This window comes from Hydra vulgaris, chromosome 01 (assembly GCF_038396675.1).
Source record: "Hydra vulgaris chromosome 01, alternate assembly HydraT2T_AEP".
NCBI classification, from domain to species: Eukaryota; Metazoa; Cnidaria; class Hydrozoa; order Anthoathecata; family Hydridae; genus Hydra; species Hydra vulgaris.
Window position 1 is genome coordinate 8,153,761 of NC_088920.1, and position 16,424 is coordinate 8,170,184.

The following is a 16,424-nucleotide window of genomic DNA, read 5'->3' on the forward strand; positions in this document are numbered from 1 at the left end:
TCAATGAACTCAAAAATTCCACCAGCTTTAAACTATATCCATTTGATAAATATTATGGGCTTGCCATTTTAGATTTGGAATCAGCAATACAAAGAAGAGAAGAACAACTTGTCAATTGCACAATATCTTCAGTTGATCCAACTTAGAAGTTAATAAGCGGCTGTGGCGCAGTGGTTAGAGCGCTTGCTTTATAAGCAGGAGATCCAGGTTCGAAACGAGCTTTGGACATATTTTCGCGTCATGGTAAGGAAAGAGGCGTGAACTTCCTAGTTAAATGCACTTCGGCGGTGCTCTGTGACAAGGCAGTTAGGTCTTCTTGGGGCACCTAAATTGCAAAAAAAAAAAAAAAGTTTTAATTAAAGTACCTCAAGTAAATTAAAAAAAGATTTTAGATAGAAAAACATTTAAAATTTGGCAACTTTTCATGGAAGTATAAGTTTCATGCCCATATTGCAATCATCAGCCATTTACTATATCAAAAGCAACCAAAAAAAATGTTAATAAAATTAAAAAATACAGTTGAGCGACATCTGACATCTCTATGGAGACAAAATAAGAAAATGTCAAAGAAAAATTATATATATAAGCCAGCTTTATATGTATTTTGTAATTTTATTAACATTTTTTTGATAAAGTTTATGGCTGATGATTGCCATATAGGCATGAAACTTATAGTTCCATGAAAAGTTGTTTTTTTTCTATGTGTATATATATATATATATATATATATATATATATATATGTGTGTGTGTGTGTGTGTGTGTGTGTATATATATATCTATATATATATCTATATATATATGTATATATATATATATATTTATATATATATATATATATATATATATATATATATATATATATATATATATATATATATATTTAAACAATTTTAAAATGTATTCTACAAATAGAGTGCTCAATGTTCTTAAAAGAACAGAGCAATTATAAATTAGTAGAAAATCACTTAATCACTTAATAAATTTTTGTCAAGTGATTTTCTACTAATTTATATATATATATATATATATATATATATATATATATATATATATATATATATATATATATATATATATATATATATACATACATATACATAAAGATGTGACGCGTTTTTTTTGGAAAAAAAACGCAGGGGTCTGTTTTTTTGGTTTTTTTGGGAAATATTTAAAAATTCATCATTTAAGCTACTAAATTTAACTTTAATGGCTATATTATTAAACACATTCTAATTTCAGATTTATAAAACTAAATTCAGGAAATCTAAGGTTGAATTTGACTAAAATTCTTTTTGTTTTGGTATGTTTAAAAGTAATTGTTTTATTGTTAATGCTTAGGTTAACACGGTTATAGCAGTCCTGTATAAAAAATTATTAGTTAATTTTATCTTCCTCTATTTATTTTTTATTGACTTTATTGTTATATATTGACACAATGATACAATAAACACTTCTTATCTAAATTTATTATACTTAACTACATTTACTTAATTTTATTTCCTATTTAATATATATATATATATATATATATATATATATATATATATATATATATATATATATATATATATATATATATATATATATTTAATATTTGATAAATATTATTATTATTATTATTATTATTATTATTATTATTATTATTATTATTAGTTTACTGTACTCATAAAATTTTGAGTTGCAAATAAAAAGTTATAAGCAGTTTTAAAAGCTCTTTTAATAATTAATTATGTTCTTTATATAATTATATTTAAATTTTAGATATTTTGCATAACATAGTAAATCCAAGTGTAGCACCAATGACTTGTTCATTATTGTTTCCCTATACTCATAACAGATTTTACTACCAAAACATCTTTTTATCTTTAAATTTAATAATTTTATCAAATAACAATATAAATCAGGCTATTATATTATTGCAATCTTAAAACTAAATTAATAATACAGTATAATTTGTTATCTTTAGAATGGATTAGTTTCTATCTGTCTCTTCTGATAGGCTCTCTGCTTATCCTTAACTCTGTGATATCTCCTTCAAGATAATTTACAATGCTGGGGATGAATAGAGTTTGATCTATTATACTGATACCAGCTCTCATAAACTTTGGTGTGGTTGCTGCAATCAAACCCTCCCTAGTGATCTCCTTCTAGATCTATCAGGTTTATCAGAGAGAAATGACTAGGAAATAATTAAAAGATACTAAAAAACATTATACCTAACACTGATTTTATTTTACATTTTATAAAAGGTGGTTTGTCTTCTTCACTGATATAGCCCTGATCTTTATTGTTTGTTCTCTCTGTATCATTAGTAACCAACGAATCTGTTTCAGCTTTCTTCCATAGCTCTTAATGTCTAATCTGTCAATTCTTCTCTCGATCTAAATAAAATCTTTTGAAATTTAGTATATAAAAACGTTTAGATTTTTGACACATTTTAATAAGTTTTAGTTTCATTAAATGTTTATTACCCTGGCCTCTAACTCCTCATCAACGCAAGCACTGATAAACATTTTTGTGTCTTGTTTTTGATCTTGAAGAAAGTCTAGGTCTTATTATAATATAGCATTGTCTCTTGGCATAAAAGTATCCTGGTGCATTGTGTACTCAAACTGTTGGGAACTGATGTCAAACAGGTTAAAATTTTCTTGAAACTTGGTTAGTATGCTTACTTCTGAAACAACATAGTTTTGAAAACCACAAGAGGCCCAAATATTTACAATACTTCAGAGCAAACAGTATTCTCCATTACAGCAATGCAAGGTCCATCAGTTCCTTTGCACTTCATATCTACAGAAGATGTCTTCAGTGCACAGCAAAGTCATTCTTGATTGGTCTGAACTTTTTAACTAGAGGGTAATAACATACAAAAAGTATCTAACAACCTAACCATTAGTAGGCAATTGACTGCTAGGTAGAGAGCTCAGTGGAATTTCAAGGAGATAGACAGGTCTTCTTGGGTTGTAATTGATTGACCTTTTTTAGCTTTAGCTCTTATTTTTCTGAAATATTTAAATGTTTGAACAAAGAATTGATTTAAACAATTATAAAGTTAAGTATAAATAACAAATAATTGTTATTTATTTAACTTTATAATTTATAAGTGAAATATAATTAAATTAATAATTAAATATTAAATAACAATGAAGTGATTTAAACAGTTATAAAGTTAAATATTAAAATTAATAAACTGTGTTTTTAAGTTTTATGAATAATATAAGAACTGACAGTATAATGGCAGACAGTAGTAGTGGTGGGATGGTGGAGTCCTAGGATTTAGATTTAGGGTAACGGTTAAGGGGGAGAGGAATTAGTGTGCATTGTCAGTTTATAAATAAAATCTCAGACTATGAATAAAATAATACGAATAAAATTGTACATCAGCATTAACCTACTATTTCCTCTATTACGTAACCTTTAATAGGAGAATGATGTCTGCTGAAATTCGTTAAATAAATTGATTTTTAACACTATAATACATGTGTTATTTATAATATTATACAGCATACTTAAAATTTTGCCTGTGAACTCATACTAGGTAGCAAAATCCTTTCTTTTTTATTTCTTTTGCAATTTTGAGTCACCCTAATATATAGCTATATATATATATATATAAATATATATATATATATATATATATATATATATATATATATATATATATATATATATATATATATATATATATATATATATATATATATATATATATATATATATATATATATATATATATGAATATATATATACATATTTATTTTAATAATTTATTTGTATTATTTTTTTCAGCATTATTGAATGTCGAATTCCTTATGGTTGTGTTTTTAAGTTTGACTTACTTGAAGGTCAATTTTGTAGAGAAGTGGAATTCCAATTATACAGTGTTGTTAATAATTGGATAGCTATCAATAATAAGAGACAAGCATTTCGATATTATTTAACGAAAAAAAAGAATACTACATTGTTTGTGAAAGTAGAAAAGTTATTGTTTCAAAATGAAACAATTAATTTTAAGTTTTCATTTCAAGGTTTAAATAAAAAATCTTTTCAACATCATTGCTCTGTTATTATTACAGGTATTATTTTTACTTGTTTTTTGCAATATAATTAAAAATAAAACAACTCAAGTCATATATTTTTAAAATCTTAAATAACATTTTATTTTTCAAATTAAACTTCAAGACTGTTTTTTCTTTTTTCATATTCATCTTAATTTTTTTGTCTTATGTATTTTTTATGTTTACTTTAAAAACTTTAGTACTACTGTTAACTTTAGTACTACTTTAAAAACTTTAGTACCAATTTGAATAAGCAAAGTTTAAAATAATTTTATATTTATTCTTTTTTTTATGCTCATTTTTGCATGTTCATTTTTTTTTAATTTTATTGGTTAATTTTATTTCATTTTACGTTTTTCTAGGTAATTGCAACTATGATTTTAACTATAATGGGTTGTGTGTTGCAACACCTGAACCATTTTTCAATGATGAGTTTAGACAAAATATAAAGTCATTGAATTCTTTGGATTGGAGACAGACAAACAATATTTGTTTAAATAAAGTACCTCATAATAAATCAATAGAGTTAATTGCATTAGATTATTTCAATAGAAATTTTCCTGATTGTAATGATGTTATTTATGTCACTTCTTCTATTGTTGACAATGATAATTTGGTAGTTTCCAAGTTTATTGATTTATTTACTATTAATTGTACGGGCATACGTGCTGTATTACCCGGTTATCGTTTACATTATCATGCATCTCTTTTAAATTGTGATGTTAAAAAGTTTACTTATTATAATGATGAAAATAGAATAATGATTTTTGCCTCTGAATTCAATCTTGTTATAATTGCTCGTGTTGCTACTTCAATGGATTGTCTCAAGCTTGAATCAGAACAGTGTTTAAATGATGTCATATTGTTTGTTAATGTTAACAATCCTCTTATCGACACTAATAAACTAATTATTTTGGGAATTGTAGTTTTACCTTTACATGACCGTAAACAGTTAAAAGAAGAGCTATTTTATCACTTCTCTGAGGATTTTGGTTTAGATCAAATTTTGTTTCTATGTAAAGATGACATTGAAGATAAGAATTTTGAGAGTTGGTGGAGATTAGTTGTAGCATACTGCATTAAAAAAGTAAATGCAAAAAATAATAGTGAAGTACTATTTAAAAAACTCATCAGTTTAACTATGATGTCAATGTCTATAGTTGACTATTGTTATCCCACATTAGAATCAGATACTCAAAAACAGATACAATCATTGGTTCTTAATGTTGAACAAAGGAATGCAATCAATGACAAAGCACTGAAAAAAATTATCACTGGAGGATATGGTTCTGGAAAATCTATAGTAGGAAAAGAGATAGTTAAAAATTGTATTACTCATAAGTCACAAAATCCTTTGACCCTGTTTTACATATGTTGTAACCATTTCTCCTTGTATGAATGCCATATGAAAGAGTTTGTTGACAGTATAGATAAATCTTCAAATGTTAGTGTTGTCTGTGATAGTTTGTATGAGTTGTGGAAAATAATGTGCAAAAACAAAAATACTTTAAACAATTGTATTTCACTACCAAAATTACTAGAGTATTTGGCTAGCACCAACAGAAATAAAGTATGTTTTGTACTTGAAGAACTTTCTGAAGAGTATGTTAAAGAAGAAGATGCAACTCAAATTAAACATTTGCTCGCATCTAAATTAAAAGATTCTTTAGTCGTTTTTATTCCTGAGAGTATTACAAAGAATCGAGAATTGGTAACAAATAAACAAAAACGTACACTACAAAGAAATTACTTTCAAGAAGAAATAATAGGAATGAAGGTCATATCTCTAAATAAATCAATGAGAGTTACTGAATGCAATAAATTGTTAATTGATATTGCCCAAAAGGTTATTTGTGAAACGAAAAGTGTTTTAAACATTCCAAATCTGAACTTTAAAATATTGGAAGAAAATAAAAAAAAAAGCTTGTTTGGAGTTGAAGATTCGCAGATTGAGGAAAGGAAAGATTTTCAAAGTTTAATGTTGACATTTGATTCTAGAAATGATTCTAAAAATGAAACACCTAATTCTATTGAAAACTATGTAAAAGATAAGGAAAAAATTAATGACGCGTCACATTATGACTTAAATGATACGATTAAGGTAAATAAAGATAATCAATATGCATCTGTCATGATTAAAAAAGATAACAGTTTTTCATCAAATATTACTAATAATAAAACTGTTAATAAATTTAAAGACTCTATAGATTCAAAAATTACTAACAAAACTGTTGAAATTACTAACAAAACTGTTGAAATTACTAACAAAGCTGTTGAAATTATTAATAAAACTGTTGATAACAAAACTGTTGATAACTTTACAGACTGTAAATCAGATCAGTCTTCAGCGAGAATAGAAAACAAGTTTAATGGTTCAATTGTTAATGGTTTCCATGACAATGATTTAGATTATATGGCAAAGTTAATAACAAAAAGTATTAATAATATTGATCCAAATGGTCATATGGAGACTGAATATGTTTTCAAACCTGGTAATATAGGACACTCAATTAAAGGAGAAAAACCCAAGGTTGTTTATTTACCTTTTCATGATATAACAGACAAGCAATCTGTTAAATTATTATCCATTGTCTTAGAAAAAATTTGTTTTAATGTATTAAGAAAAACTGTGGTTATATGCAACAATATCGAAGAAGTGCAATCTGTTGCATATGCAATAGATACAATTAAATATTTTAAAGCAGTAACTTATTCACCACATTTGCAGAATTACTCCCCAACATTAGAAGCAAAATTTAAAATTCATAAGAATTTAAGAAGTGAACTGGACATTCTTGTAACTGACTGCAAAGGGTTTTCAGGAGCCGAATCTGAATCTGTTATTGTGTTTGTAAGTCCAGAAGAGATATATCTTCGTCATGTTCTTGTGGATGCTATTTCAAGATCAAACTCATTTTTAACTGTGTTTGTTAAGAGTTGCAGTGGTATCAAAGAGCTTTTAAACAGCGACAAAACTATTGGAAATGTTTTAGAATTTTGGTCAGAAGAGGTAGTTGAAAAAATTACTGTTGCAACATCCAGTACAGTAAATCAAAAAACAAAAGATGGTTTCTTCATAGTAGATGAGAATTGCAAGGAGTTTATTGATCGTGGATCTACAAATGACTTTGCGAAATACAAGAAAAGTTTACAGTTTCAAATCTTTCATGAAAATAACTTCATGTAAGTCTTATTTTTTATAAATAAGCAGTTATGTATAAATATTATAAAATGGGTTATTTTTATGTTAAATTTTATATATATATATACATTTATATATATATATATATACATATATATATATATATATATATATATATATATATATATATATATATATATATATATATACATATATATATATATATATATATATATATATATATATATATATATATATACACACATATGTATAAACAAGCTATAGTAGATATATATATATATATATATATATATATATATATATATATATATATAGTATGTATATATATATATATATATATATATATATATATATATATATATATATGTATGTATATATATGAAATAAATATATATATATGTATATGAATTACCGCAAAACAGTTATATACATATGAAATATATATAATAATAATAATGATAAGCTGCGGCAAACAATAATGTTGCTTAAAAGGGGTAGCAGCCCTTTAGCTCTTTGCCAGTAAACAATGAGCTGTAGCAGCAATTCGTTACATTAACTGTAATACTAGTGCTGGCTACAGTGTTTGTCTAAACGGTTTTTAAATTCATTAAGATGACAAGAGTCAATCGCAGTTTGTGGGAGTGAATTCTATCGGTTAACCACTCTGTTAGGGTAGAAATTGAGTCAAGTAGAAATAGCACGCATGTTGTTATTGAGGTCAGAAGCATTAAAGAACTCTTTGTATTAACGATGAGAGTGTCCTCTAGTTATTCACACAAATGGATAGCCGATTTGTGGGTTATTCCAATAAATATTTTCTATGTTATTTATAAATTTGAAGTTGTAGATTAAATCACCTCGATTGTGTCTTTCATTTAGTGAGGTAAGATAAAGGTGTGCTAATCTGGCTTCACTAGATAAAGCTTTGAGAAATGGAATTGTTTTGGTGGCACGGTTTTGGACTTTTTCAAGTTTTTCAACATTGTGTGCAGAAAAATAATTCCACACAGGAGCAGCATACTCAAGGTGAGGTCTGACCAGCGATCTGAAGAGCCTCTTCCAAACTTGTGCATTTTTATAAATAAATGATTTCTTTAGTTGACCGAGGACAGAGTTAGCTTTTGATGATATTATTTCAACGTGTGTATCCCATTTGAGATTGTGTGAAATGCAAATCCCAAGATCTTTTTCACTGTACAAGGAATCAAGAAGCTGCTTCCTTTGCTGAGTCAAGATGTAGTATTGGTGGTTAGGATTTTTGCTTTTGTTAAAGCGTAAGATAAGGCATTTTTTGTAATTAAGTTGTAAGCGTCAGGCTAGAGTCAAAGACACAATGTGATTTATATCCATCTGGAGCAGAGCTGGGCTCTCAGGTCTAGAATTTGTGGAAATAACTTTACTGTCATCAGCGTATAACTTCATTGGATTGCTAACAAGGTCTGTTATATCATTAATGTATAAGATGGATAGAAGAGGTCCTAGAACAGATCCTTAAGGGACACCACTGGTGACTGGTAATGAATTTGAAATGGTGGAACCCATGACAACTCGTTGTGTTCTTTTAGAAAGAAAAGAATTTATCCAATTAAGAAGCATATTAGAGATACCATAACAAAAAAGTTTGTGGAGCATAAGTTCACGAGGAGGTGCGTCAAACACTTTTTCATAATCTAGATATAAAGCATCTACACTATAGCCTCTTGCCATTGAGTGTGAGATCTGATTGACAGTTTCCAATAAATTGGTAATACATGATTTTTTTGGAACAGACCCGTGCTGATTTTGAGATAAAAGTTTATTTGCACTTAGATACTCGGTTAAACAATCTTTTACAATACGCTTACAATACGATTTTGCAGCAGGCAGAAGTTAGGGTAATCGGTCTGTAATTTGATGCATCAAGTTTAGATCCTTTCTTGTGAAGCAATGTTATATTAGCTTCCAGCCACGCGGCTGGGACTCAACCTTCACAAATAGATTTTATAAATATGTAGGTAATGGGTACGTTCAGAGATGAAGAATATTTGTTGAGGATGTGTGGGTGAATGCCGTCTATGCCTGCTGGTTTATGCAAGTTTAGGTTTGAGAGTAACACTTGTATGTAATTCTCATTAAGTCTATTCAAGACTGACGTCTCATCAATCACAGAAAATGTGCGCTTTTCGAATGTTGGCAGCGATTGACTCAAACTTAAAGGAGTAAAAACAGATGAAAAGTAATTGTTAAGGATCGTAGCTATATGGCTTTCATTAGAAGTAATGTTTCCATTTGACTCTTTCATAGATCTTATTTGATTTATAACTTTAAGTTTCATGTTTATATACCTATATATAAGTTTTGGATTTGTCTTGGCTTTTTGGGATATAGATTTTTCAATCGAATGAGTTACAGTTTGTTTTACTTTATTACAGCTATTATTATATAATTTAGGGCCCAGACGCCAGTTTTGGTTTTTGCTTCTATTATAAAGTTTTTATTTTATTTTTTATAGCAGAAATTACTTCTTTTGTGATCCAAGGTGTGTGTAAAACAGAATAATTCAATTTGATTCCAGGTATTTGAAGATTACATCCTTCAATATAGATAGATTGGAATACATTATAACATTCATTAATATTTAAATTAAAAAAAAAAAAAAATTAACCCCGTCAATATTTTTGAAATACATGTTTAGTTTATCGAAATTATTATTTTTAAAATCTTGGTGAGATGTAGAAAATCGATTTCTAGGAGGGTTTGAAGATTCTACAGCAAAATTCCAAGTTAGAATTAAATGAGCTTGTCCTTTTTTAGTGCACCCCAGTTGAGATTGACTTTCAAGAGAAAATATACATTGAGATGACTCAGTTAAAATAAGATCTAGTCTGACATGCTGTGTTAAATGATTTGAATCAAATGTTTCAATAAAGGCTTCAGCTAGTGAGTTTGTGGTAATTGCTGTGTTATTATGCCATGTGGTATGGTCAAGGTTAACATCTCCTGCGATAAGAAGACCAGAGTAGTGTTTTTTTTTTGACCAAATTAGATGCAAAATTTATAAAGGCTTGATTATTTACAAAGTTATTGCTGAGAGGTGAACGGTATATACAGCCAGATATAAATGTATATGAATTACCGCAAAACAAGTTGAATATTTTTTAACTTGTTTTTTATTATTACTATTTTTTATTTTACTTTTATTTTTTAATTTATTATTTTTATTTTACTTTTTTATTTTTATTTTACTATTTCTATTGTTTATTTTCATTTACTTTTTTTATATTAACTAATTAAATTTAATATTTCATTTTTAAAAATATTTGATTTAAACAAATATATTTCTTTTCTTGAAATTTGTATAAATGATTTAAAATATGTAAATTTTTTAAAATGATTATTTCTTAAATTTTTAATTCCAGCTTTGCAAGTAAAAATGACTTTTATTTTTAAAAAATTAGGGATTAACAAATAAAAAATTAGGTTATTTATTTACTTTATTTATTAAAAGTTTATTTTTATGCTTTTTTTATTTAAAGTGAGGTTTGGTTTATTTAAATTTTGAGTGAAAAAAAAGAATATTTAGGAAGGAAAACCAAAAAAACAATAAAAACGATAAAAATTAGCTAATTTTTTTTTTAAGAATAAATAAAATTTAAAAATTAAAATTTAGTAAAATTTTCCAATAAATTTTAAAAATAAAAGTTAAACCCAAGCATTAACTTTAATTTTAAATATATTTTTACTTCTAATATTAAATATATTTTTTTTAATTAGAATTAAATTATATACTTTATAAAGCAAAATTAAATTATATATATGTTTTTTTTCATTAGAATAAAATTATAAATTTTTATTAGATATCAGAATTGAGTTATATATTTACGATCTTTGCTTCAAACCTAAAGTGTTTGCATTTTACACGTGAAAAAATCAATCACTACAATAAAAATTAAAAAAAATTAAAATAAAATAATATAAAACAAAGATAAGTTAAAGTTAAATTTTTTTTGTTTTGTTTTTTTATTCATTTTCTAAGGAATTATCACTAGAACTAAGAGCATCGACCAATGCAGACATTTCTTCTTCTAAACTTAACTCTAATATCTCTGGTTCGGATTTTCGATTTTCATCATCAGAAACATCAGATAAACTATACTCTACTTCTGAAACCTCACTCAACTCCTCGTTTTTATCAAATATATAGTTTTCTATTTCCTTGTGAGTAAATATTCGCTTTTTCGTTAATGATTTTTGCACTGAAAAAACTTGCTTGTCTGCCATATTTAAAATAAAAGTAAACATGTGCTAAAGTAAATTATTGAATGAAAAGCTTATTAATTATGCAGTAATAAATTTTGTGACGATTAGGAGTATATAATTACTCATAAAAAGAAATAAATTATGAGGAGATAAAACGTTATAACGTCTGTTCACAAAAAATCCGGAATGAAAAATTGTTCTTAATTGAATACAAAATTAATCGATTTTTGACAAAAATTTTAACTAAAATGAGTGACTGGACATTGTTAACTATTTTATAACCGAAAGTGGTCCTAAATCAGCGGCTTTTCAAACTTTAGTTTTGACTGAATCCATTAGGTTGAAAAAGTAGTCTAACTTTAATTGAATTCTATTCTTAAGGTGGTCAAGATTTTTCGCAGTAAATCCATTTCCATAAACTTTTGCTTTTAAATGTGCCCAAAAATTTTCAATTGGCCTTAACTGCGGTACATTTGGGGGGTTATCTTTAGCGTCGACAAAGTTAATACCTAAAGTGTTGTAAGTTTCTAATGTGTGTTTTGCATAATGACATCTCGCTCCGTCAGGCCAAAATAAAATTTTCATGTTTTGATGCTTGGAATTTATAAATGGAAGAAGTCTTTTTGTAATACATTCTTTAGAATAAGTTTTTGCATCCAGTGCACAGTTTTTTACAGCAAAATAAGGCGATGAATGACCAAAACGACTGATTGCAATCCAAACGAGAACTTTCTCGTCAAACTTTTTTTTGAAGTTGAATTTAATGTTAGGATCAATTTGAGAACTATCCTTTGTATAGTAGCCAGAGTTTTGTGAACAATTTGCACCATTTACACAGAAATAAGATTCATCGTCCATGATGATTTCAAACTCATTTGATGGCTTGAAAAAAGTTTTTGAAAGTTTTAATAAGTTTTTCTTTTGTTTAATTTCTTGCTTTTCTGTTGTTTTTGGTGCATTTTTTCTTTTGGTATACTTTAGTCCATGCATACTTAATAATCTATTTACGTATGAAACGCTTATCTTATATTTTAGTGCCAATTTTCTTTGCGAAATCCCGATTCTCTCTTCTGCTCTTGCAATCATGGACTCTCTCTTTTCTGGTGTAATTTTAAAAGGTTTTCTGCCGCAACCGATTTTTCTATTCATTGGCAAATTATTTTCAGACCTTTTAATTATGTCATAAATTGTAGATTTAGCGATTCCCATTTTCTTAAAATGATCCACTGTAAATTTCTTTCCACTGTTTATGTTTTGTTTATAAAAATTTCCAATCACATTTCTAACATCGTTCTCTTTTAGATGCTCCATGTTTATTTGAATTAATTATTTAAACTCAATTTTGCCACAAAATGAAACTGTTGTTGCTGACCGATTAAATTTAAAAATTTCGAATCGAAAATTCGAAATTTAGATCAATTTGTGTACATTTGAAATCAGTCCGGATTTTTTGTGAACAGACGTTATTACGGCGTGGACATTTAGGAACCACTTTTAGTTTGCGTAATATTACAGCATGGACATTTAGAAACCACTTTGGATTTGCGTATTATTACAGCATGGACTGTTAAAGGGTTAAAATTAGTAAGCGACCGGGGCTATGGCTGGGGCTAGGTTTGATAACACATAGCCATGACCGGGACCGGGTTTATGACAAGGGCTGCATTAATATTTATAGATTCTATAAAAATGTTATTTTTAATCAAAATTTATGATATGAGTTATAATTAAAAACAATACTTTTATAGAATCTATCAATATTAATGCAGCCCCGGTCAAAAACCCGGCCGGGGCTTCATTAAAATTGATAGATCCTATAAAATATTGTTTTTAAATAAAATTCATGTTATAAATTTTAATTAAAAGTAACATTTTTATAGGATCTATCAATATTAATGCAGCCCTGATCATAAACTCGGTCACGGCTATGTGTTATCAACCTAGCTCCGGCCATAGCCCCGGTCGCTTACTAGTTAAAATAAAATATCATAATATAAAACAAAGATAAGTTAAAGTTAAATTTTTTTTATTATTGATATTATTAAGCTGCAGTTGTTTCGTTAAATTGCCAATGAAAAAAGAAGTAAAAAACATATTTTTTGGCATACAACAACTTGCTTTTTAATTTTTTATAAAGTGGAGTATATCAAATATTTAGTATGTTTTAAATACCCCTTTTAAAAACTGGATGACAAATATGTAGTTTTCCATTTCCAGTATATGCTTTATAAAACTATGAAAATGCATTAACATTGCTAGAATGGTTATTGGTAGAAACAGCTCTTATTTTAAATTTAGATTGCATAAGGTAATTACATTATATTCATCATACGGTAATTACATATATATTCATCAATTTCTTTTTCTAAACAAAAACCTGTTATTTAAACTTTAGTAAAGGTTTCACAATAAATAAATTAAAGAATCAATTTAGTGTAGCCCTACAATCACAAAAACAACTTCTTTATAAAGATTATTTTCTTAATCTTCACCAAATTGTTTACCACTTTGATACTGGGCTGCCCACAAGAACCATGCAATCGCTTAGTACACAATTTGTGTCAACAAAAAATAATTTTTAACATACTACAGTTTATTTATTTGTAATTTTCATGAAACCATTTAGGTAAAGAAATATGATTATTAAACAATAAAAAATTAAGAATTTATTAACAGCTATTGGCTCAAAAAGTATTCTAAATAAAACTAATAAATATTCTAAATAAAGCAAATAAATATTCTAAATAAAACTAATAAATATTCTAAATAAAACTAATAAATATTTTAAATAAAACTAATAAATGTTCTAAATAAAACTAATGAATATTCTAAATAAAACTAATAAATATTCTAAATAAAACTAATAAATATTCTAAATTAAGTGAAAAATTGTTAATGCAGTTTTTGATTGTGTAATCGTTAATAACACTTCAATATAGAAATATAGAAATTATGCATACTGGTAAAATCTACTGTTTACATCTGTAAAAGATATACAAAAATGTACATTTTGTACAAAATATAAAGTTTTACATGCCCAGTTAACTAATAATTAAATATTTTATAAACATATACAATAAATATTTTTGTCCTTATTATTACCTTTAAGTAATCATGATTGCTTGTCAAGAATTATTTTACATAATAATTTGTTTAGATACGAAACTATGGCTTCTAATCTGTCTTATCAAAATGGTGAGAATTTATTTTTGAGATATCTTAAAATAACTGTAAAACAAATTAGTTTAAAATTAAATAAAGAAGAAAAACTAAACTTTACTGTCTTATTTACTTATTATTAAACTTACTTATAATTTCCAAACTTATTTTATTATTATTAAACTTACTTATAATTTCCAAACTGTCATACTTGGAAGTCTGAAATTTTAAGTTTAACCTAAATAATTTATGTGAGGATATATCAAGTACCAGAAAATCAGAGATGCAAGATTGTGGAACAGTTTTTTTTAATATGTTTTTTAATTTGTTTTAACATGTTGGAAATAAAACATTTGTCTTCTCTTTGAGGCTATTTAAACTATGTTGATGAAACTTTTGGGTGAAGTAACTTAACTTCAAAATCAACTTCTTCTAGGTTTATTTAAGTTACAATGCTGATCCATCACTTATCATCATAGATCACCATCAGGTTGAAGTAGATCTTAGTTCTTTTTAAGATTGTGGAATATTGTGTAGTTAGTGTCTGCACAACACTTCTTTTACCTAACCCTGTTGTCCCCAAAGTAAACTGATGAAAGCTACAACTACCAGAATTACTGCAATATTGTATCTTTCTTGCAGTGTTTTATGTTGCAATTATAATTCGGCACTTTTTATGTAAATGACGTTTACAACATTGATTTTTTCAATACAAAAGTTCTTATGTCAGAAGTCATACATGGCTTCTGATGTAAGAACTTGTTTTCATCATAATTATTTCAAACTTTTTTACACTGTCAACCTTTTTTCAGTACAAACAATCCCATCGCATGGTGACTTTCTTTAGGATGTGATGAAAAATTCCATTCAGCTATTAGGCCAAATTCTTTTAAATTTTATCATTATCATGACTTGACTAAAATAAGTTTTTGAGGAGGAATCTTTAATTCTGTCTTTTGATATCGCTTTTATGTTTTTAATGTCAGATTAATCTTATGATACCTTTGATTTCTTATGATAAGCTTTGATAGTTTAATATTCTTAAGTTTTTAAAATTGACTTTATATAAATATAACATTTTTGGAAGTAATTACTATAGTGAATTTTAATTCAGAAGTTTGTTAAAAACATTAATCCAAAGTAAGATATTAACAAATAACGTATCATTTTAAAAAAATCTTACAGAAAGATTGGCTAAAGATTAGATTAAGTTATTCATTTTTCAGTGAGAAATTCTAAAGTTTAGTACGAATTTTTATTAAAAAATTTTAAAGATATTTTAGTAAAAAAAAAAAGGTTTTTTTAATAATAACTTTAATTAGTTATAATTAAAAAGTTTTCAAACAATTTCTTTCAAACTGCTTGAGTATAAAATGATAACAAATAAAAAACTTTGTCAAATATAATAAAATCAACTCAAAGTAAAATTTTGGTTTAAAGTATCTTCTATCTTAACAACTACCAATAAAAATCAATTTCATAAAATTAATAATATTTATAATATTTATCAGAATTTTAATGTTAAGAGATTTTTGAACTTGATAATTTAAAAAAAAAATTAAAAAAAGAAAAGGTATTAAAACGATCAGACAAAGTTGTTTAACTTAAGGTAGCTTTTTTTCTTTTTTTTCTTGTTTTTGTTTTAAACCTAAAATTAATTTAAATCTAAAGCTAAAAAGTTTTTTTTTTTTTTTTTTTTTTTTTTTTTTTTTTTTTTTTTTTTTTTTTGTTATTGTGGTTACAACCCTTTCACAACACTCAAACTCCTAAAAATGAAACTTGGTAAACGCTATTGTGCAAAGA

At 26.2% G+C, this 16,424-nt stretch overlaps 1 protein-coding gene across 2 annotated transcripts in view; it reads left to right on the top strand.

Moving 5' to 3' along the window:
• LOC136075080 (uncharacterized) overlaps positions 1–16,424 on the top strand; it is a 79,052-nt gene that overhangs the window by 35,061 nt on the left and 27,567 nt on the right. For both annotated transcript variants that reach the window (XM_065787317.1, XM_065787318.1), the window contains 3 exons: positions 3,792–4,078; positions 4,423–7,243; positions 14,620–14,657. In XM_065787317.1, coding sequence (XP_065643389.1) covers positions 3,792–4,078; positions 4,423–7,243; positions 14,620–14,657 — 3,146 coding nt within the window. The remainder of the gene's footprint in view (positions 1–3,791; positions 4,079–4,422; positions 7,244–14,619; positions 14,658–16,424) is intronic.